This window comes from Cyprinodon tularosa, unplaced genomic scaffold (assembly GCF_016077235.1).
Source record: "Cyprinodon tularosa strain WSP-4 unplaced genomic scaffold, ASM1607723v1 ctg664, whole genome shotgun sequence".
Taxonomy (NCBI): Eukaryota; Metazoa; Chordata; class Actinopteri; order Cyprinodontiformes; family Cyprinodontidae; genus Cyprinodon; species Cyprinodon tularosa.
In genome coordinates this window covers 145,167-168,725 of record NW_024039412.1, presented here as the reverse complement: position 1 = coordinate 168,725, position 23,559 = coordinate 145,167, and the positions used below count along the sequence as shown (strand labels likewise).

Below are 23,559 nucleotides of genomic sequence, written 5' to 3'. Positions count from 1 at the left end.
CATCCATCCATCCATCCATCCATCCATCTTCCTTTTATCCGGGGTCGGGTCCTGGGGGTAGCAGCTTCAGTAGGAAGGCCCAGAAGTCCCTCTCCCCAGCTACTTGGTCCAGCTCCTCTGGGGGAATCCCAAGGCGCTCCCAGGCCAGCTGAGAAACATAGTCCCTCCAGCGTGTCCTGGGTCTCCCCCTGGGCCTCCTCCTAGTGGGACGTGCCTGGAACACCTCACCAGGGAAACGCCCAGGAGACATCCTAACCAGATACCCGAGCCACCTCAACTGGCTCCTCTCCATGTGGAGGAGCAGCGCCTCTACTCTGAGTCCCCCCCGGATGACTGAGCTCCTCACCCTATCTCTAAGGGAGAGCCCTAAGGAACCCACTAAGGAGAAAACTAATTTCAGCTGCTTGTGTCCGGGATCTCATTCTTTCGTCATGACCCAAAGTTCATGACCATAGATGAGGGTAGGAACGTAGATCGACCGGTAAAATTGAGAGCTTTGCTTTTTGGCTTAGCTCTCTTCACCACAACAGACCGTTACAGGGCACGCTTCACAGCAGACGCTGCACCAATCCGCCTATCGATCTCCCGTTCCATCTTCCCCTCATTCGTGAACAAGACCCTAAGATACTTAAACTCCTCCAGGGGCAGAGTATCCTCCCCAACCTGGAGAAGGCACTCTACCCTTTTCCGGCTCAAGACCGTGGTCTCTGATTTGGAGGCACTGATCCTCATCCCAGCCACTTCCCACTCGGCTTTGAACCGAATTTTACTACTACCTATCAATGCACAAATTCCGAGGAGATATTCAGTCAAAAACAGGGAAAAAATGCTTTAAACTTTGAGCAGTTAAAACCTGAACTGGTTGTGAGGTTTTTATAGCCACAGGTTGCAGACCAAAGAGCTAGAGTCTGTAGAATCTACACTGAATTTCCCTTTACAATTCTTTTATGCTCCTGCGTTTGTGTGTGAACCCTCGGGAGATAAAACACACTTTAACACACATGCAGCATCAGTGAGCATGAATGGTCATTCCGCTGCAGCCAGAAGTATGAAAACAAGTCAAAAGAGGGAAAACAGGGGTTGGGTGGGGGGTGACGGATGGGGTGTAATGCCAAGAAAAACACGGTGGGCTCTTCTCTCCTGCTCCCCTGTCCTGATGAGGACCCCAGGCAAATATTCCATGAATGAGAACATTTTGGGGAGCTACACTTTAATTTCTCCTGGCTACAGAAGAGGAGGAAACAGCAGAGGGGTGATTCATCCATGATGTCATCCAAGTGTAAAATGTTAAATCACTTTGGATGTGTTTTAGGGGACACTTCCATTCTTTATTGTGTTTGTTAAAAAATTATATATATATATATATATATATATATATATATATATATATATATATATATATATATATATATATATATATATATATATATATATATATATATATAGTCACGGGTTGGACCCCCTTTTGCCTTCAGAACTGCCTCAATTCTTCGTGGCATAGATTCAACAAGGTGCTGGAAGCATTCCTCAGGGAGTTTGGTCCATATTGACATGATGGTATCACACAGTTGCCGCAGATTTGTCGGCTGCACATCCATGATGCGAATCTCCCGTTCCACCACATCCCAAAGATGCTCTATTGGATTAAGATCTGGCGACTGTGGAGGCCATTTGAGTACAGTGAACTCATTGTCATGTTCAAGAAACCAGTCTGAGAGGATTCCAGCTTTATGACATGGCGCATTATCCTGCTGAAAGTAGCCATCAGAAGTTGGGTACATTGTGGTCATAAAGGGATGGACATGGTCAGCAACAATACTCAGGTAGGCTGTGACGTTGCAACGATGCTCAATTGGTACCAAGGGGCCCAAAGAGTGCCAAGAAAATATTCCCCACACCATGACACCACCACCACCAGCCTGAACCGTTGATACAAGGCAGGATGGATCCATGCTTTCATGTTGTAGACGCCAAATTCTGACGCTACCATCCGAATGTCGCAGCAGAAATCGAGACTCATCAGACCAGGCAACGATTTTCCAATCTTCTATTGTCCAATTTCGATGAGCTTGTGCAAATTGTAGCCTCAGTTTCCTGTTCTGAGCTGAAAGGAGTGGCACCCGGTGTGGTCTTCTGCTGCTGTAGCCCATCTGCCTCAAAGTTCGACGTACTGTGCGTTCAGAGATGCTCTTCTGCCCACCTTGGTTGTAACGGGTGGTTATTTGAGTCACTGTTGCCCTTCTATCAGCTCGAACCAGTCTGGCCATTCTCCTCTGACCTCTGGCATCAACAAGGCATTTCCGCCCACAGAACTGCCGCTCACTGGATGTTTTTTTATTTTTCGGACCATTCTCTGTAAACCCTAGAGATGGTTGTGCGTGAAAATCCCAGTAGATCAGCAGTTTCTGAAATACTCAGACCAGCCCTTCTGGCACCAACAATCATGCCACGTTCAAAGTCACTCAAATCACCTTTCTTCCCCATACTGATGCTCGGTTTGAACTGCAGGAGATTGTCTTGACCATGTCTACATGCCTAAATGCACTGAGTTGCCGCCATGTGATTGGCTGCTTAGAAATTAAGTGTTAACGAGCAGTTGGACAGGTGTACCTAATAAAGTGGCCGGTGAGTGTATGTATATATATATATATATATATATATATATATATATATATATATATTTTTTTTTTTTTATTTTTATTTTTTTTTTTTTCTGTAGAGGCACCAAGTAAATCAAAAATCAAATGACCGAGCACAAATGGATGAGCCAATTTCCCACTGGAAAAGAGATTTTATCATCAGAGGAGAAAAAGGTTGAGCTAATCGGCTTCAGTTGAACAAATCAAGATGAAAATTTTATCACTAAGTATGGTTTAACTTTTAAAGTGAAAGAAACAGAATAACTTCCAGGTAGGCAATACTTTGTTTTTCTTACTTTTTTATTCTTTTGTCTTTTTCTGACGGAGGGTTCCTTTTGAATAATTTAGTATTTGCGTAAATAATCGTATTCTAGAAATGAAAAAAAGCGATGCACTTAAATAGCGTTTGGAACGATTCTGTGGCCGTCTGAGCATGTCCAATGATGATGTCATGCAGTGCAATGGAGAGAGAGTGTAAAATGCATCCATTTCTTCCATAAAAATCTTCAGTATTTTCTTTACAATGTAGTTTAGCATTCTTTAATGTTTTAAGTATATAAATAAGTATTTTCAGTTCCGTTATTCCACAGTTTTTCAGCAATCCGAATCTTATTATTCTGTTCGCGCATGCGCAGGACGGATTGTACTTCAGTTTATGAACGAAACAATAGCATTATTATATGTTTATAATAAAGAACCCAAATCAAATGATCATGAAGATGAACATGCCTCTAAATCATCCAAAATGGAAACACTTTAGACCCTTTCTTCTGCCTTGCTTTATCAATTCAATTAATTTCTATAGCGCCAATTCACAACACATGTCATCTCAAGGTACTTTACAGTTTACCAGATAGTCCAGTTTTCTATCGCTTGTAGCGAGAGTAGAGAGGAAAAACTCCCTTTTAACAGAAGAAACCTCCGACAGAACCTTGCTCAGTGTGAGCGGCCATCTGCTGAGGCTGACTGGGTATCAAGGAGACAGAAGCAGACATAGAAAAAGAAGCATAGATACAAAAGGCAACTGTAAAAGGCGGCCCCCTCCAGGAAACACAGCCAGACAGACGAGCTCTGAGCCAGGTCCCATATCAGAGGATAAAATAGAGCACACCCAGTTAGTCACAGTCAGAGAAACAGGACTACACTGAAAAAAAGGCCAGATCTCCAACATCTATAAACAATGGTGTTTATGGCAGCAGCACAGCTGATGTTTCTCTTCAGGATGGTTTCACAGCCAGCAGGTACAGACTAGATGAAGCTACTATTAGAAAAAACAGAGAGAGCAGAATGTTAGAGATTGAACTAACAGATTCTGCAGAGTGGGAGAATAGAGATAGAATGAAGCAGAATGATGAAATGGGGGTCCCTATGTCCTCCAGCAGTCTAAACCTATAGCAGCATAACTATAGAGATAGCTCAGGATAACCTGAACCACTCTAACTATAAGCTTTATCAAAAAGGAAAGTTTTAAGCCTAGCCTTAAAAGTAGACAGGGTGTCTGCCTCATGGACTAAAACTGGTAGTTGGTTCCACAGGAGAGGAGCCTGATAACTAAGACTGGTCTCTGATATCAGAGCCATGCACTTTGTCCCTGCATTCATCTTCATTGACCTCGTCTGTCAGAAGTTTCTTGGCACCTTAATGACATCAGGCAACGTTCAAAGAGGCAAATCCTGGGGGGCTGATTGGTAATCCAGTCTCGGCTACTTTCAGATTAGCTTCCAACAGGAAGGACTCTTTACTCACATGACCACAGGACTTTGCAGGTGAAAGCAGTTAATCTAATGATGCCCTTTGTTCTTTTTCCTGCTAAAGGGGAAAAATAGATTGATGGTTATTTTAGCAGAACAAAGCCTCTCCGACGTCTTGTCAATTTACCATAACCCCCCACCCCCCCAAAAACACACAAAGGCATCAAAAAGAAACTCACAAGAACAAGATTTGTTTTTCCGATCCTATTAAAATCAATTAGACATCCCATGCTGAGTGATAACAGATTGTGATTACTCCTTGGGTGGAGACTGATGCTATCATGATAAATTTTGCCGAAATAATACGACCTCTTAACAAGTCGCTCTTTTACCAATGGGGGGGAGGGGGGGTCGGCCTTAGCCCAGTCCTTTATCTGTGGTCTGGGACACTGTGGTGTCAAAGAGCGCCTTGTGATCCTCCCTTTGGAGCTGTAGGAGGCATTTTAATGGCCGTCTGACCTGCAGCGGCCCTAACATGCTGACCTGTCTGTCACAGGGACCCCATTGTGTTGGAATCACACTCAGGCCTTCAAGAAAAACAAGCTTTTAGTTGAAGCTGTCTCAAGCATCTCTCACATTCATTGTCATGGAAAATACATTTTTTTTCAATTAACTCCTCTTGTTTTGTATGATATCTAAATGATTTGCTGTAGTTTGAGTTTAGAACTTTAACTTGAGGCTTAATAATAATATTTTCTTTACGTAAAAAAAAACCAACTACTTTTTTCCTAACTTTTGAGCTCCTGTTGTTTTGAATGGTTTGATTAATAATCGGACTAAGATTTCAGGGAAGTTGCCTCTGCCTTCCCCACGGCGATTAACACATGATTGGTGCTTTCATGTGTATGTTATTCTGTTTAAAGGCCGTCTAACCGCTGGCAACTGGGGGGAGGCTGTCTAGCGCCTCTAGTGGCCACAAGAGCCGCAGCACCGTCGCAAAAGTCAACAAACAGTCAACTAGTCAGCGTCCTGTGTCATCATAATTATCATCATAATTTTTATTTGTAGTGTGCTGTAAAACAGCTACAGCTGAAAGCAAAGTGCTGAACATATTTAAAAAATAATAAACACAATAAAAGAATAAAATACAATATAAAAATATTTAATAAGGCATTAAGAAGAATTTGAGTTAAATTTAAGATTAAATATTTAAGAATAAATATTCATCTTGGAAAACCAAAAATGATTAACAGCAGCTGACAACTGAATGTAAATACATTCTGTCTGTGTAAACAGGGGGGGGTTGCTTGAGGACCCAAAAACAGAGATGAGTGAGGCAGAGCTTAATTCTTATAGATTTAATGCAAACTGAGGAAAACGTACAAAACACAAAAATACTGAGAATCAAAAAAACAGCAAACATCAGGGAAAACTCAGGGGAAAGCCAGAGACTAGGAAGCAACTAGAGTATATACAGTATGGGAGATGGAACAAAGACTGGAGTAATCAGATGATATGGAACAGATGTGAACAGAGGAGACTAGAAGGGAGCCAGGGGAAAGGAGACAGGTACAAAGCGGCAAAAGGAGCAACGAAAGACTGATTTAAATATAACACAAAATGGAAAATAAACCAAAGATCAACAAAACAGAATTATTTAGAACGTGAAAAATAAAAAGTCAGTCCCAAAACGGGAAAACCATGACAGTCTGTGTTTAACTATGCACTGGAAAAAATCTACATCTAAATAATTCATTTTTTCTTAAAATAAGTGCATTTTTTCTTAAACTGAGGAGGTAAGTGAGATACTTTGCGTATGGAACAAGACAATTTATTTTCACTTATCTTACTTTAAGAGGAAGAAAACTAATTCCATCGGTAAATCATCTTATTTACATGCTCGAATCAAGGGTAAATACACTTAATTGAAGAAAAGTTGGATTATTTTTAAATTGTTCTTGCAGTGCATCTGTGTTCGACCACAATCTAGTGGGGGGGGGGGGGGGGGGGGGGGGTCTAAACGAGAAAGAGAGAGCTTCTTTCCTCCAACAGGAAAGGAAAGCAGTCGTTGCTGTGGCAACACAGTGATGCCCCATGCGCATGGCTGTAGCTCGACACAGTTGACATGACATCAAACATTTGATCCTGTCTTAAAACAAATGTTTACAGTCAAATAAATCTTCTCATAGAGGAAATTCTTTATAGGGATTAATGACGTGTGTTTTTCTTTTTCCTAAGTTGTGATTTTCTGTCAGTGTGACCAAGATGCAGCAAACCCACAGACCATAAGGCTGATTTATACTTCGAAACCAGGTCGTCTGCGTGTGTGCCGCAGTGAGCGCAAAGTCCCCGCCCCCTCCGCAGACACTCTGCTGCACCTCTCCCAAATTATTGGTGACCGCAGACAGGAGGCCTCTGATTGGTCAAATCTACATCCGCTTGCTGGCTTGTTTTTTTTGTATGACCGTCATTGCGTAAAACAACTCCTGAAGATGGACCAGCTAGAAGAGCGAGGTGCGCGAGAACGCTGGGACCCTTTTCCACCTGGATCCCCGCTCTTTTTAGCCCTCATGTCCCTCCGTTGTCGCACAAACTTGCCCCCACTTCCTCGCCACCTCAGCCGTATCTAGACCCACAGCTAGTTCCTGATTGGCCCTCTGAAATTGTGGCATGGAATAACGTAGCGCAGACCACACTTCATTATTTGGCATAAATCAAAAATGTCTGCATCAAGCTCACTGCAACACACTGCTGCAGGAGGATAACCAGCCCTTTACATTTGAACACATGTTTCCTCTGCCATTAGTACGCCATTACACCCACTGACAAATTCCAGACTCACTATTTAAGGGCTGAGCGGTCCACCCGCCCTGCCCACTACGGGCTTTGGGGTGGTCCCTTAATATGGAGGACCTTCCGAGGTAATGCACAAACAAAGGGTTAATGTTTAGGGGGCAGTTGGGATCCAGCCATTAAAATGGATGTCTGCTCTTTACCTTTACCTCTTTTTGACTTCATTATTTTTATTCAATGAAGAGAAAAGACTAAGTAAAACTGATCATTTCTGCTGTAATAAGAGTAATTTCCATAAGTTGGTTTAGAATGAAAACTTAGCAGATAAAAGCTGCTATCTCAATGCGACTTTAGCTTTCACCTTCATTTTATATCATTATTAAAAGAGAAAAGAAAGAAATGAAGTAAATCTGAGTAACATCCCTTACTGTGTTTGTTCCAGCTCATATCATGTTTACAAGCTGGGGCCATAATAAGGGCCATGACCACCTGCACTGCGGCACCGGCTCCAGTTGGCCCTTCTCAAGAACCACCCGTGTATGCGGTGTATTTAATTCCATTACTGTAACACTAAAGAACATTTTTTGTAAATGGAAATAAAAAAACCACAATTCAATGAAACTTCAATGAAAAAATAAACGTTTGCATCAAAAACGGTTTTGAGAGGAGCATTGATGTTTCCTTACATTTTGCCTTTTTAATTTCTTTTTGAAATTTAATTTTCACTTTTTTTTTCAAATGTAATTTTTTTTTCATTCAAATTTTATATAATAATATACCAATTTTTTTCCACACTCCTTTTGCAAAACTTGTTTTACCTGTTTGATGTTTATAAATGTTCATAAGTTCGATTTATTTAAGTTTTTAGGTTCCATTTAAAAAAAAAAATCTTTTAAATAAAATTTCTCTCCTAACTAATAAGGATGTTTTGCTAACGTCCAAGCAGAAAAATATAAATGCATCTCTGCTCTGAAAGCCCACCTCAGAAGTAAAGAGAAGGTGATCTGGAAAATGCAATTTCAAAAGAATCCAATTTATAAAACTCAATCAAAAAAGAAAAATTTTAAGGTTTAAGGTAAAGGAAGAAAAAAAAACATATGTATGGATATTATTTTATATATATAAATAATCAATTCAATTCAATTTAGTTTATTTATATAGCTCCAAATCACAACACAAGTCACCTCAAGGCACTTTACAGTTCAACCAGATCATCCAGTCAGATTGATTCAAAGTTTTCTATTTAAGGAAAACCAGTTCATTGCATCGACTCATTGACTCTTCAGCAATCCCTCACATTAAGCATGCTTGTAGCGACAGTGGAGAGGAAAAACTCCCTTTTAACAGGAAGAAACCTCCAGCAGTACCAGGCTCAGTGTGAGCGGCCATCTGCTGAGGCCGACTGGGGTTCAAGCAGACAGAAGCAGAGATAGAAAAAGCAGCTGTAAACGGCTAACCTGACAACAGCCAGATGCATGTCTCGCTCCGCCTACTGTAGCTCCACTCACATACATCTGGGAACCCGCCATAGGAATTGCCTTTACTGAAGGCTGGGCCTTATCAAAACTCCTTGCATATGATTGGATAAGCCACTTGTCTGTCATCTTTATTGACGTGCTATTTCAACCACTCACACCGAAGCTAACCCGTGACGCTGTGAGAGGAGGAGCCATTTGGTAGATCAAGCTCTTGCCAAATCCGGTCGGGAGAAGGGCGAAAACATCGTTTCCACCAACAAAAGCTTTCAAAGCCGTTCTCTGATGTTCTTTTGATGAAACAATATCAGATAAATTGGACAACACAGAATAAATAGCAGCATCAATGCTAACGCTTGCTTCCTCAATGCGAGCCGCCATTGTTGTTGGAATCTCACGGTCGCTTCTCCACTCCAGGACACACCCGCCCTGCGTCCTGATTGGACAGACCATAAATTCGGTTGGGGAAATCACTTTCAATGAGCGGGTTCCCAGATGTATGTGAGTGGAGCTAGGCGGAGCGAGACATGCATCTGGCTGTTGTCAGGTTAGGAAATGGCGGTCCTGTCCAGGAAACACACAGCCAGGCAGACAAGGTCACGAGACGGCTCCCATGTCAGAGGATGAAGAGAGCACATCCAGTTAGTCACAGTCAGAGAAACAGGACTACACTGAAAAACAGGCCGATCTCCTACATCTATACACAAATGTGTTGATGTCAGCAGCACAGCTGATAATTCTCTCCAGGATGGAGTCACAGCCAAACAGGAAGAGACAAGGCAAAGCTACAATGAGAAAAAGCATCTGATATCAGATGGAGCTTGGCCATTCTAAGGCTTTATATGCAGTGATGGGACTAACGGCGTTGAAAGTAATGGCGTTACTAACGGCGTTACCTTGTTTTAGTAACGAGTAATCTAACTAATTACTTTGACTGTAACTATCACGCAGTTACCATTGCAGACACCCCGTTACTGCGCGTTACTCAGGTCGCACAATGAACCTTTTTTCATGATAGGACTCGTGCGCGCCTTGTCATGAGAGAGGGGAGGATGAGAATGGCTGATGTATAGTGAGATTCCGTCTGTCAGTTGGGTAGGTGGGTGTTTCTGCTGGTGGCTGTTGACGTACAGCACACACAGAGAGATGAAGAGTGAGGAGGACTCCAGCAGCAAAACAGCGTTTTCCAGATGGAAATACTGGTGTTACGTCGAGCTGCGTTTCCCCATCAGATACGGTTTCCCCTGCATCTCCGCACAGCGCAGGCGGCACGATTCACCGCGCAAGCGACTGGAAACGCGCATGCTCGCTAAAGGCACGTAACAGTTGCCCTGTGCTCGCGCCTAGTGAGAACTATGGAGAGCGTGAACGATCATTAGCCTATGTGGAGAAAGGGAGAAATCTGGATGGATGGATGGATGGATGGATGGATGGATGGATGGATGGATGGATGGATGGATGGATGGATGGATGGATGGATGGATGGATGGATGGATGGATGGATGTTGCAGTATCTATAACAACCCAAACACACAGGATTTCAGAATTAGACATCCCCAGTTATTAATTTCATATACTCACCAGATCTGAACACCCTGTTAAAAAACTTCACATGGCGTTCCCCCCTGATGTCATTTACGTTGAGTTGCAATAAATGCTAAACTCTCTGCAGGTTCTTGTCTTTGTCGTCCGCGAGAAGGTGGGGGCTGGATGGTGAGGGTTACGGGGGCGAGAAACGCAAAAGTTACTTTTACTAGTAACTAGTTACTTTTATTGTGGAGTAACTCAGTTTGTAACTCAGTTACTTTTTGGGAGAAGTAACTAGTAACTATAACTAATTACTTTTTCAAAGTAACGTGCCCAACACTGTTTATATGTGAGAAGAAGTTTTTTATATTGTATTGTGGATTTAATAGGAAGCCAATAAAGAGCAACTAAGACAGGAGAGATATGATCTCTTTATATATATATATATATTTATATATATATATTTTTCATATATATATATATGAAAAAAAGAAGAAGAAAAAAAAATATATTTATGAAAAAAATTCTTTATTAAATCTTATCTTATAAAATAAAAATATTGTTCTTTCCTCACAACAAAAAATAGAACAAAATTCACTCGATGATGGGTAAAACGTTTTTCCAGGGGACGTGTGTCTGTGTTTGTGGGGGTAGATGGAGTCTGGCGTTCCCTTCAAAGCTCCGTAAGTTTGGACTCTTCTGTTCTCCATGGATGCGGCGGAGCGTCATTGGGGCTGAATGGTGCAGCAGGGATCCAATAATCAAACATGTATTCTCTGTTATTCTCCTCTGACTGTTGTGACGGGAGCTGTGGACTTTGCATCCTGCGATACTGTTGAGCTGCAGCTCACCTAATTGGCTGCCGGGCTCCTGTTGGCTTAGCGCTCAGGGGGCGTCACCTTCTGTCATCCAGCCGCGTGCGTCTGGGCCGGGCTGAGCTAGGTCTAACCAGGGGCCGCGCTCCTCCAGCACAGACAGCCGTGGACCTCAGACTGTGGAGGATTTTATCATCCGGAATCCGACTGGAAGTCAGGCTGAAACCACAGCGGCTCTTGTGTTTCAGGTCATCACTCATGGCGATCCGGCTTCTCCTTTTGCTTCTGACCCTCCAACCTGGCGGGACTCAGCCCGGGTCGGAAGGTCAGGATGGAGCGCCGCCGCCCGTGGATCAGCGCGTCTTTGCGCAGGAGAACCAGGACATGTTCTCCATAAACATGTTCAAGGTGTATGAGAGGTACAGCAAGGAGCCGCAGAGCCGCAGGGATGGAAACACCGTGAGGAGCTTCAAAGCCGTCCCGAGTGAGTGTCTGCTCACCAGGATTCACTTTTGGAAAAACGATTCAAGTATTTATTGATCTGCATTAGAAGCCGAGACATTTTCACACATTTTCACCTTTCCTGTCCAGCTACAAAAATTTTTTATTAAGATTCTATACAAAAAAAACAACACAGCATTATGAAGTTGTAGGAAAATGATTCAGTCTGGAGCCAATTTGTTACCATTTAGTTTATAAACAAGCTTCCAGATGAGAACATTAGAGAACAATTATGAAAAACAATGTCAAGAAATATAAGGCAGAATTATGCAAATAATATTAAACATTCCATAGTGAATCCATCAACCACTGAAACTAACAAAAAAACATAACAAGCAGGCAAACCAGAACAAACCAGGGAAGTTCTACTGATTTTTGAGGTTCACTATTAGTTACCATTAAGGCTGAACAAATATTGTGTGCAGGAAAAGTCACCAAATTACACAAATATCTTTGCTGTAGGAAAACCATTAGAGCTCCTGGGTTCTAATGATGAAATACAATAAACATAAAAAATGTACTTTATATATTAGGTAGCATTGTAACTAGATAAGAGTGGGTAAATCATACATTTTTGTTAACAGTAGCCAATGCAACATAATAATAATAAAAAAAAAAAAAACTATATCAAAATATTTTGGGTATCTCAATATACACATGTGCCTGAAAGTAACTGTTCTGCTGAACCACAAGAGAACAGTGCAATGTTCAATATTAGTTTCCAAAATTTTACTGTAAACCATCATAATTATGTTTTCTCTTGATCCTGATGGGGAAAGTATTTGGATGACTGTAGAAACTTTGAGGTTGTAGTTTGGATGGTGGTGTAGTTGGTGCCAGGGTGGAAGTCATTGATCCATCCAGACTCCTCATGGTGTTTGAGTTGATATGCTTCATTTTCTTGCTGTTTCACATCTGTGGAAATAAAATAATTAATAATAAACCTTGAGTAAACTAACTCAACCAAACTGTGTGCAAATTGTTAGCTTAAGAAAATGACCTTAACTGATTTTGTTTTTGCACTTTTGCAAATTCTAATATTTTAAAGTGAAAAAGAAAAGAGAAGAAATGCAATTAGAAAACATGTTTAAAAAATAACAAAGTCAGAAATGTTGACAGTAGGTAATGGATACATGTGAGGAAAGGATAAAGAACTTCCACTGACAACAGCTGCTGTTTACTGTAGTTTTACCTGATATTTAAATAGCTGATGAACGGCTGATGGTGAACGGAGTAACCAGACATTTTATTCTCACAATGCGGAGGGAATTTTACTCCATTATTGTTTCAAGCAAAGAGCATGTTTGTTAAACTGAAATGACAGAAAAAGCAATCCAGAAATGAACTTCTTAATCAAAATAAGTTGTTCAAAGTAACCCTCATTATTTTCTCAAATTGGTACAGCTTTTTTTTCTATTAATTAATTTTTTTCTATTTTTTTGGCATTAAGTCCAGGGACGCCGCCAGGAATTTGGGCCCCCATGAAAGACATAATCATTGATATTGCCCCCCCCCACCCCATCCAAAAAAAATAAAACAATGCAAGCTCTAAAAGTGCTGTAAAGATGCACTAAAGAGTATCATTTACATTGTTGTAAAATTTCTACAAAGGAAAATGACCATAATGTGAAAAAGTTAAATATAACGATTAGGTTTTGCTATAACCATATTCAAGGGCAGGTTATTTTTATGCTGGCCCTGAGAACTAATTTTTCATTCTTGTATACGTGTAATAACAAAACATGTATTTGCGGTGTGGCTGCTTCAGGCTGCACAAGAGAATGATCAATATATGTATTTTAATGGTATAAAAGGGCATAGTATTATATGAAATATATTTATGGTATAATATATTTTAATGGTATAAAAATCTATTCATATATTCAATATATACGTGGTTTATTTCACTGTTTACTGCTGAAAAATGAGGGAGTTCACAAAGATAATTTATTTCACTGCTGGATTTTCTTTTTATATTTGAAAAATATAGCAGGACAAACCTTTTCTACTTCTTTTGGGTCCCCCCCAGTCAAGGGCCCTTAGAATCTTCGAACCCCTCCCCCCCATACGGCACCCCTGACTAAGTCTAATCGAAACACTGGCTCTGTTCGAATTCATGGGCTGCGTCCTCAGAAGGCCAGATTCGAAGTACGATTAATCATAGCACAGCGCGGAGGTCTGGTCGGATTCCAAGAGTCCTCGTTATGCGACCTTAAAGGTACACTATGCAACCGGTGTTGATTTTCCAGCGAGACTCCCCCCAGAGGGCGAAAGTAAAAGTGCACTGTCGTAAATATACACAGCTGTTCTCCTGGTTTCTCCGTCAAGCCAGGCGCGGTTGTTTTGAGCTTAGCAGACAGGCGAACGCAACCAATGACTAATGCTGCGTTCACACCGCAGCTGGCGCGACAGAAGCAGCGAGTTTACATGCAAAGTCAATGGTTGACGCGCGTCAAGGCGCAGCAAAGGAGCAGCAGGCCCAGCGCGTCTGAGCAGCTGAAGCAGGGAGAGAGACAGCGCTGATGATCAGAGGCTATGATCACTCCTCTTAAACAGTTTATTGACGCCTAAATTAACTTAAAATGCAGAAATCTGCCGGCAGAATATGCAGTTTGGATTATTTAGATGAAAAACACCTACCAGCTGCCGTGGTGAACCGCTGCTGATGAAGGGATCCATACTGTCGGCGCCCCGCTGGTATGTGGGGGTCTGAGCGGCTCCGACAGAAAAAATATTGAAGGCAGGATAATAATCTGAATGAACTGACGGCACTGATTACGTTTTCAGGTGTATTTTCTCATTTAAACACATATTAAAACTACTTTATTCCAAATGATCACAGCAAATATAGCTGCAAGGCAGAGAAAGGATAGTGAAGCTCCGCCCAACGCGCATCAGACACACTTTTGCACCGCACAGCCAGAGCGTCAGAACTAACTGGTTCAAGCAGAAAAAATGAAGCAGCAGACACGATTTTGCTGCTTTTGCTGCGTGAACGTAGCATAACTGCACAAGGATCGCCACTGTGCTAGCAACGAGAATGCTTTTAACTGGGGGGTGTAGCAGTTCTCGGCCGTAAAGCAAGACTGACTCTCACGAGACTTCTGAGCCTGTGGGTGCGGGTCGGTACTCCTGCAATTGCAAGTGCGGTATTTCCCCCACAGACCACCAGGGCGGCCGAGAATACCTTTGTTCAACCTGAAATGACTCATTTAATCATCCAAAACGTTATGGAACACATTAATTAACTGAAAAATGTTGCATAGTGTGCCTTTAAAATGCGTCCTCCTTTTAACTCCATATTTGAAGGATGGGTCCGATGTATCCTCTCTATCCTTGGTTTTCCCAGGATTCATTGCAAGACCAAGCAAGCTGGCTGCTCCGATCAGAGGAAAGGTTACTTGGCCCCGAACAGTGGTGAATATTGGAAGTGCAGTTTGATATAATACAAGTATGTGAATAGTTCCGTCTATGATTAATGAAAATAGTTGTTTTAATGGTTATTCAGTCAGATATGTGGCGGTAATGTTTGATTTATCTAAAGGTTTTTATCTGTTGCTCTGTAAATGGGGTTGGCTGTAATTTAAGATTCTAATATATCTACAGTGTGGGGACTATAAATCTGATAGGATTTTAATTTTTTTATTGCTGTTTTGCACAATTTGCTTAACTAAGTATTTTTTGTTGTTGATTATTAGAGATTTTGCAGATATATGTTTTATACACACATTGATTAGATTTACTTATATCTTTCTACCCCTTTTATAGAATAGAATAGAATAGAATAGAAAATCTCTTTATTGTCCCACAATGGGCAAATTTAATGCAGCTGAAAGATTATTGAAAATGGTCACACAAATGAGGACCTTAAAAAAATGTATGAGAATAACATAATACTATAAAGTGTTTTAACAACATAAAACTATTCACCTTGAGAATAAATAACCAATATGCAGCTATGGACATTTTTACAATAATGGATATCTTAAAATAGCAGCATCATCAGAGATGTGCAAAATTACATTTGATTTTGTTTGTTCCTGCTCCCGGTGGTTGGAACCTTTATTTCAATCTGTATTTTTGTGAGTATAGTCTTTGTTCACTTTACAATAAAAAATAAATAATTAAAAAACAGTTTTGAAAACTTCGGTATTCATTCTTTTCCTGCTTTGTGTGTCAACTTTCACGGTTGCTAAGCAACGTAGCCTACGGTGGTAAAACCCGCCGGTGTGTAGACCTGTTTGAATTCACAGCCGGTCTTCTTATTTTCGCGGACTTCGAAGGATCCAGTCTAGATCGACTGCGTCCTTGGAAGACGCAGCCCATGAATTCGAACAGAGCCACCCTCTCCTGACCAATACAGTACTGTGGCTAACGTCCAGTAGACCAATAGAATTGAAAAGCCCGCCCCCAGAGGGAAGAGAATAAAATGCAACTTAAAAAGAACGCAATTAATGACACTCAATCTGAAGACGAAAACCTTTACGAAAAACAATTAGAAAATCTAATACATATATTTAATATAAAAAATATATTTTTTAAATATTCATCTGAGAAATTTACTCCCAAAACTTAAAAATGTTTTTTTTTTTTTCTCAAATTTCAATTTATATTTTTTTCCCGTCTTATTGCCCTTTACAAAATATCCTCTTTGCTTGCAACAATAATGGAACAAAATGAACTCCATAGTTACGACCCACCTCTAAATAAGGGCGCATCTGGGAAAAAATATTTTTGAGGCTGCAAAATATTTACAATTAGGCGGGAGGTTTACCTTTCAGCAGGACGAACGTAAACATTCAACCATGAATGGCTTAGATGATGTATGTGTTAGAATAGCCTATAGTCAAAGTTGCTTCTAGACTACAGGCTTTAACATTTTACATTTTCTGTTAAAATAAAGTCTCTTTTCAATCTGACCTAATTTCAGTTTCTATGTGTGTAAAGTAGGTGAGGGATAAAGGCCAGATTGCAGCTTTATTTCTGTTTAAAAACAGCATTGATTTAGGGGAAACAGTATCATTTGTTTTTTTCTTTTCTATAAGATATCAGTAAAACACATTGATTTAGTTGCACCATCATCCAATGTGTAAAGGTACACATACCATATTTATATGTAATCATTTGTGCTATAAATGTTTAGACTAGTCTTCAACTTCACTTTTTAAATGAAGAGGTTTATGGGATATATACAGTATCCGCCTTGAGCACATGTTGCTTAGTTTTTGCATACTTCACTCACACAGGACACTTTTAGATTACCAAAGTATCTGCCTAAAGGGTCTAATCAGACTTTAAATGTTCAGTAAAATGTTCTTTTTGTATCATCATTGCCCCTGGATTAGCCAGCTTCCTTTGGGCTAAATCTCCTACGACAGTGTTGTGATTTACTATATTAGAGCGATTGAAGGAGTCAAACTCTCCTGCCTCCAAAGTAGATGTAGAAGCCTAGGTGTTAGACAAGTGCCTATTATCACAGCCAGACACCGGCTGCACACCAAAAAAAGCCTCAGGTCTAACTTTTTCTCCAATAAGCACTTCCATATGCCTGCAAGAGACCTACTGGACCGGTCCAATGTTTGTCTTTCAGGCTGTGGTGGAAGTGCGGGAGACGAGGCTGAACTTCAAGAGTATAGCTATCAGGGATGAGGTTTTTTGGTCATGCATAAGGCAAGCACTTAACCGTGCAGCTCCTAATCTTTTCCATGCTGCTCTGCTCAGATGTGTTGAGAAACACGTTGTGGTTAGTGCTTTTTTTTTTCTGATCCTGTTTTTATTCATTCACCTCAAACCCGAGAGAAGAAACGACAAAGACAGGTTAAAAACTTATTACAGGTTCAACGAAAGGCCTCCTTTTACGTTTCACATCTCTTTGACAAAATAACAGTTAAACATGAAATCAGATTGCAAGTGTTTGTTTTTGTTTCAGATTGTAAAAAAAGCAGTAAAGAAAGAACAATGTCAGCTGTCATGAGGCTGTGAGAATACCTTTAATCAGAAATACAGTAAATAAACAGTATTCTGATTTGAACACACACTAATAAAAGCAATATAAATGTCCCATATGACATAATTGATTATATTTCATTAAAAAATTCAATATTTATTTGTGCAACTCCTCAAAATAATATAAATAAGTTGACCCCACTTAGATAGGTGGCTGCTGCTCCATCAGTTTCAGCACATTGGCTTTTTTTTAAAAGTAAATAGTCATGTTATATCCCTGTAACATAATAATCTGCTTGATTATGATAAAATATTCCATGGCTCAAAACAGAGGACCCAGTATTCAAGGCAGACAGACAGTCATCTAATTCAAAAGCGTTTATTTATAACCAACAGATCTGCAGTTCTAGCAGCTAGGGCATCCAAGGCCGGAACCTCTGCAGAAATAAAACAGGTCAGTGACCACGTAAATCTGTGCAGGAAGATTATGAATGTGAGTCACTAACCTGGTTTAATAGTTCAGTCCGTGGCGGGAGAACATGGTTGATTCCAGCCAGTCGGCTGCCAACAAGACGTGGCGGGCGCCGCTCACACAGTAGAGTCCCAAACGCCGTAGTCCCAAAGGACAGAGAACTAGCAAGAGATCAGATCTGAAGGAAGGCAGGATAATTCAGAGAGTGAAGCTAAAGCTGGTGTCGAGGACGTGTTCAGCATTCAGAACAAGGAGATCAGAAGATGTTCCAAAGTGAAATCAGGTCGGTGTCAGGAGGCAAGTTCAGCAAGCGGGCAGGATCCAGCAGGAGTCCAAAGACAGGTCAGGCAAACGGATCAGACAGGAACAGGCATGCTCAGAGGTTGAGAGGCAGAACAGGTAATCAGAAACAGTCAGGTAACGCTGGTACACCCTGCCCACTGGCTCGAGAATAATCTCGCCCTGAAGACTGGTTAGAAAGCTGTTTAAACAGAGGTAGGAGCAGGTGGATCAGATGAACCGCAGAAAGAAACTGAGCAGAGTTAGACAGAAGATTAAAATGAGTAATTAAGCCAGTCATCAGCTTAAAGATCATATAATTAATCTATCTACTTCAAGTGTCCATCATGAAAGTGTTTCAAAATACCTTTTTTCAGTCTTAATAGAATTCCAGCACCGTGCACAATGAGCTCACATAAACAGTCGTGCATATGGCCCCACGTCTCGCGGAAAACTGAAAGCCTGGAGGATGGGCTTAAAGCATTACTAAGACTAGTACCACTATTAGCAAGGATCAGCAAGTGGTAAGTCATCCTTCCCGCAGACAGCAAGCCTGGGTTGGTATCCCCACTGGGGGGTATGAGCTGCCTTTTTGGGTTCTTGGGCAAGACCCTTCACGCTAATTCAAGCTTTTGGGATTGGCAACTTAGTGGTTAGAGCATCGGGCTTGGAATCCTGAGGTTCAAGCCCCACAGCGTCCACTCTGGGTCCCTGAGCAAGACCCTTAACTCCCACACTGCTCCCTGGGCGCCGCACATTGGCAGCCCACTGCTCCCCAAGGCAATCGGTTAAATCCAGAGAGTTTATTTTGCTGCTCTGTACTTGTGACAGTGTAATGACAATAAAACGCTGGAAAAAAGGACATGCCACGTTATTTTTCAACTTTGCAATGACATCAGAATGTTTCCTGAGCTTTAAAGCTTTCTGCTTTAGTGCACCAGTGCTCATACTGTTTTCCCAAAGGAACTAGTTTTTCTTTTCTTGGAATTAAACATCTTGTGATTTTTAACTCTTGATCTAGGACTTTTCTTTTTATTTTACCTGTGCACCTTTATTGCTTCTGCTTTTCGACCAATTGTACACATGCACAGTCTCATAATCCTGGTCTCATGATGCTTTATATGCATATAAAAGTTTCTATATGCAGAAAGTATACTAAACTATATTTACTAAAAAACTTGACCAAAAATGACCAATACTATGCCAGTGGGACAACATAATTTATCATAAAAACATTGTATGCAAAAAGAGTGAGATATTGGGGTATGAACACAAAAAAGTCAAATAAAAGCACTATATACTTTAACCTCTTACACCCTCAGGGGGTATAAATAAATTTCTGCCTGACAAAAACACACAAAAGTAAATCACTTATAGCCTCACAGCTATTAGATTTAAGAAGAAACTTTTGGTACGTCTGTAAAGGTAAGATGTCATAGAATGGTTTTCTGGTGTCAGCACCATTGTAGCTTTGACCCTGCCTGTAATATTAGGGACAAAATACAAAATATTTTGCATTTTTTTGAACCTCGCCAAAATTTTCTTTGAAATAAACATTGCAAAACACTACCAAAATATTATTTATAGCACAAAAAAGTAGTACAGACTTTTAAATCTAAATGTTGTGTAAAAATATACCAAATTTGGGCTCAATCAGATGAATCATATTTATTTTAGAATGGTATTAGTGAGAAATTTCTTAGGCGGAGGGGCCATTTTGGCACATTTATCCAAAAATGTCACCAAACTGTGCCAAATGTGTTTTTTACATCAATACTGGGGGTTTGTTAAAATTACGAGGTCACGTAGCAGCTGGACCCACAGGTGGGTCCGTAGGGCTCAAGGGGTTAAAGCATCTCTTCAGAAGTAAAGAAAAGTTTAATAGCTTGTTCAGCCAGCTTAAATGCAGTGCTAAACAACAAATGGGAGAGTGCTTCTTGAATCTATCCCTTTTTCTTACTCTGACTCAGTACAGCTTTCCGTTTTTTGTAATGGCATCACCATTCCTACAACCCATGCATAAACGTCAGACTTGATTCAAGTTTTTCTTGCCCCCCTTATTTGTAATTTTCTTGTCTTTCAGGAGTTCTGCCTGGCAGAGAGGTGCTCCAGTTCAACTTGTCCTCAATTCAGAACACCGAGATCATCCTTTCTGCCTCTTTTCACTTCCTTAACAGGCGTCCCCGCCACCACCAAAGGCCATGGCGCTTCAGAAAGCCTCGACACCTATCCACTGCACTTTGGCATTCCCACCAGCCCTCCCAGCAGCTTCTCTTCTATGGATCCCCCCACGATTCTGCATTTGCAACACCGCTCGGAAACATAAGTCTTGTATCTCTCAAAAAAGGCTCTTGGCAAACCAGAGATGTGACAACCGTGGTAAAACGGGCCAGGGAGGTAAACGAGATGGTGATCACTGTGGAGACTGATGTGGGGCTTGAAGCAGCCGGCATGCATCAAAGAGGAGCTCTCAGCCATGAGCATCTCTCTCCAGCCAACCTGCCTTACATCTTGGTCTATGCCGATGATCAAGCTATAGACGAGCCAAACAGCGTTGCCCTTTCCCTTCAGAGGTATGGACCATTTCCTGTTGGGGATGATATATCTGCCTCCACCTCAGCATCCAGAATCCGGAGAGAGCTACACCTTCAGATCCAAACCAATGACATTCCAGAGGTTCATTTCAGTGCTTTTAAAAACCATGAACTGTGGCAGAACACATATTTCCCACCTAAAGCCAAAGCTACAGTCAAAAATGGGAGAAAGCATGGCCAGGTGAGCAGTGAGGATATGAACAAGCCACAGGTTCTGAACTTTGATGAGAGGACAATGAAAAAGGCCAGAAGGAGACAGTGGAGTGAACCCAAGGTTTGCTCCAGACGCTACCTCAGGGTTGACTTCGCAGACATTGGGTGGAGCGAATGGGTGCTGGCACCGAAGTCTTTTGATGCCTATTACTGTGCTGGCACATGTGGATTCCCTATACCTAAAGTAAGTCATGGGTATTTTAAGTTAAAGTCTTCCTAGATGGATGTTTTACAGATGATCCATTGGGTGGTGGGGTGGGGATAGTCATATCATATATAGAATTGTTCAATTAAGCAAGAACTTCTCACAATACCAATTGTGAGTAAGAGTTCACTTGCTACTAAACAAAGGAAGAGGAAAGGTCCTTGACCTTCACCAAAAAAGAGTATTTTTGTTGTTTGTTTTTGTGCTGTTCAGGTTCAGTGCTAACAGTTGCTTCTCCACACTTCCTTCCTTTAGTTGGCACATCCATCCAATCATGCCACTATCCAGAGTATCGTCCGAGCTGTTGGAATCATCCCTGGAGTCCCTGAACCATGTTGCGTTCCTGACAAGATGAGTCCCCTTAGTGTCCTCTTTCTGGACCCAGACAGAAACCTGGTGCTAAAGGTCTACCCTGGAATGTCTGTGGACACGTGCGGCTGTCGGTAGGACCGTCCAAGCCTATGAGAAGCGCCATGAATGAAAAGACTTAGAGAAAGACAATACCATAGAGGCAAAGGGAAAATTTTGAGAAATGTTAAGAATGATGTGAGATGTTAAGGGGAACTGAGAAATGCTTTTTTATCCAAATTGTTCTTGTTTTCTGATCTGAGGGAACGTTGCCTTAAACTATGCTGCTTTATTAACAGTTTTTAAAGCTAATGTTCATTACCTATTATTTAATTATTTCATTAAATCAATTAAGATACAGAGGAGTTTACCTTAAGAAACATCTACACATCGTTTTTGATTGCCTCAATTTTTAATGGCTTTAGTCTTGATTTTCTAATCACATAAGTGATTCTGCCTTTGAGCAAACTTGTGCTTGGACTCGAAGGGACCTACGTTTCCAGGGTCACCTCAGACTCTTAAGGAGCAACTCTGTTCAGGAAACTCAACTCCCCAATTATCCATTTGTGTACATCTGTGGATGAAATGGATGTCAGCTGCTTTCTCTTTATGCTTTCACCGTTCATTTTCGTGTATTCCTGTTTTAGTTGAGCTGACAAACTGCAACGCCACGGAGAACACCCTAAAAGGAAACTGCAGAAATGCTCACTTTGTGTCAAGTTAACCATTGTCATGATAAAACCTAGTTCCAATAGCTTTGTTCCTGTGTTTTACTTCTAAATGATGTATTTGGTCTTCCATTGAGTGCTCCAGCATATCAAAGTCTGTATGCTTCAGGCTTCTGCATCACGGCATGACTGGGTGATAAACAGTCCAACGCTGCCATCTGGTGTGCGTTCTATGAAAGGTAATGAAATGTGAAATGAAAGACTTTCTTTACACTTGTAGCCTGTAGACAGCATTATACACCTAGTGATATGTAAAAATATTAAACGGATGAAGGATTTTAACAATAGGTAAAAAGATAAATGTACGTATTTACAAGAAAGTATGAACCTTTAAAGTGCAATTAAATAGTACTACAGTGGTGTATACTTCAACATATTGCATGGCATTGTTTTTTTTTTTAATTGACTTGTATGTACACTCAATGGTAAATACTGAATTATATAAACTGCTAACTGTAATGAAAGCTAATAATGTTTTAGAAAAAAAAACATTTTTATGAACTAAGAAAGGGTCTTGGTTTTTGGTTTGTAAATCTGAGAAAAACAAAAATCTAAACAGTGTTTCTTTAACAGATGTCTGTAAAAAAAAAATTCTAATCAATGTACATTATTTTTTGCCTATCAGAATTATGAAGATAAATACTCAGAAAGTGTCCTTATCTAACCCCCTGCTTTAACTGATCTTATCCCTTTTCAGACCACTTTACTCTTTTTTATGTACAACCAAAACTCAAAGTGGCCTCCTTCTGTGGGTGTTTTTTGTTTCGTTAGTTTTTTAACAATAGACTTTAGAAAAATACCTTTAAATCTTTGTTGTCACATATGAGTTGATGCATGACGACAATTTCTTTTTGTTTTTTTACTCAGAAACATCAAGTTCAAAGAAACCAAATATTATGACATCCTGGATACGGTTGGGAATTGAAAAGATTTTCACGATTCCGATTCCCTTTTCGATTCTGTGAAACGATTCGATTCTTTTTCGATTCTTTTTTCGATTCCAATTTGGGGAAAAAAGGAGAACAAACAGTTTGATTATCAGCATCAACTTTGTTTACTTAACTATTGCACAATCTTACAAAATCAACAAGATCAAGATGTCCACAGGAAATGTGAAACTGGAGTAACATCCGTGTTTAAATGAAAAATGAATACAAGAACAAACTTAATAACCAACAATGTCTAATAAATGATGGGATAATAACCTATTTTAAATAACAAAAAATACTAATTATAAAACAGTAGTAGGGAAAATGAACAGTTATTTTGCAGAAAGATGAGCATATCTGCTTTTTCTGGAAGGATACGGGATCTTTCAGGGCTTATGGTGTCT

At 40.6% G+C, this 23,559-nt stretch overlaps 1 protein-coding gene across 1 annotated transcript; it reads left to right on the top strand.

The window, feature by feature from the left end:
* The first annotated feature begins 11,044 nt into the window (after positions 1 to 11,044).
* Positions 11,045 to 22,598, top strand: gdf10b (growth differentiation factor 10b). Its single transcript, XM_038267177.1, has 3 exons — positions 11,045 to 11,424; positions 20,222 to 21,129; positions 21,406 to 22,598. Exons 1-3 carry the CDS (start codon positions 11,199 to 11,201, stop codon positions 21,595 to 21,597), a joined length of 1,326 nt encoding a protein of 441 aa, XP_038123105.1. The 5' UTR covers positions 11,045 to 11,198; the 3' UTR covers positions 21,598 to 22,598.
* The last annotated feature ends 961 nt before the right edge of the window (positions 22,599 to 23,559 follow it).

Coding starts and splice junctions, on each gene's coding strand:
- gdf10b (XM_038267177.1), top strand. CDS start 11,199: ATGGCGATCCGGCTTCTCCTTTTGCTTCTGACCCTCCAACCTGGCGGG. Junction 11,425..20,221: donor GAGCTTCAAAGCCGTCCCGA/GTGAGTGTCTGC, acceptor CTTGTCTTTCAG/GAGTTCTGCCTGGCAGAGAG. Junction 21,130..21,405: donor GTGGATTCCCTATACCTAAA/GTAAGTCATGGG, acceptor TCCTTCCTTTAG/TTGGCACATCCATCCAATCA.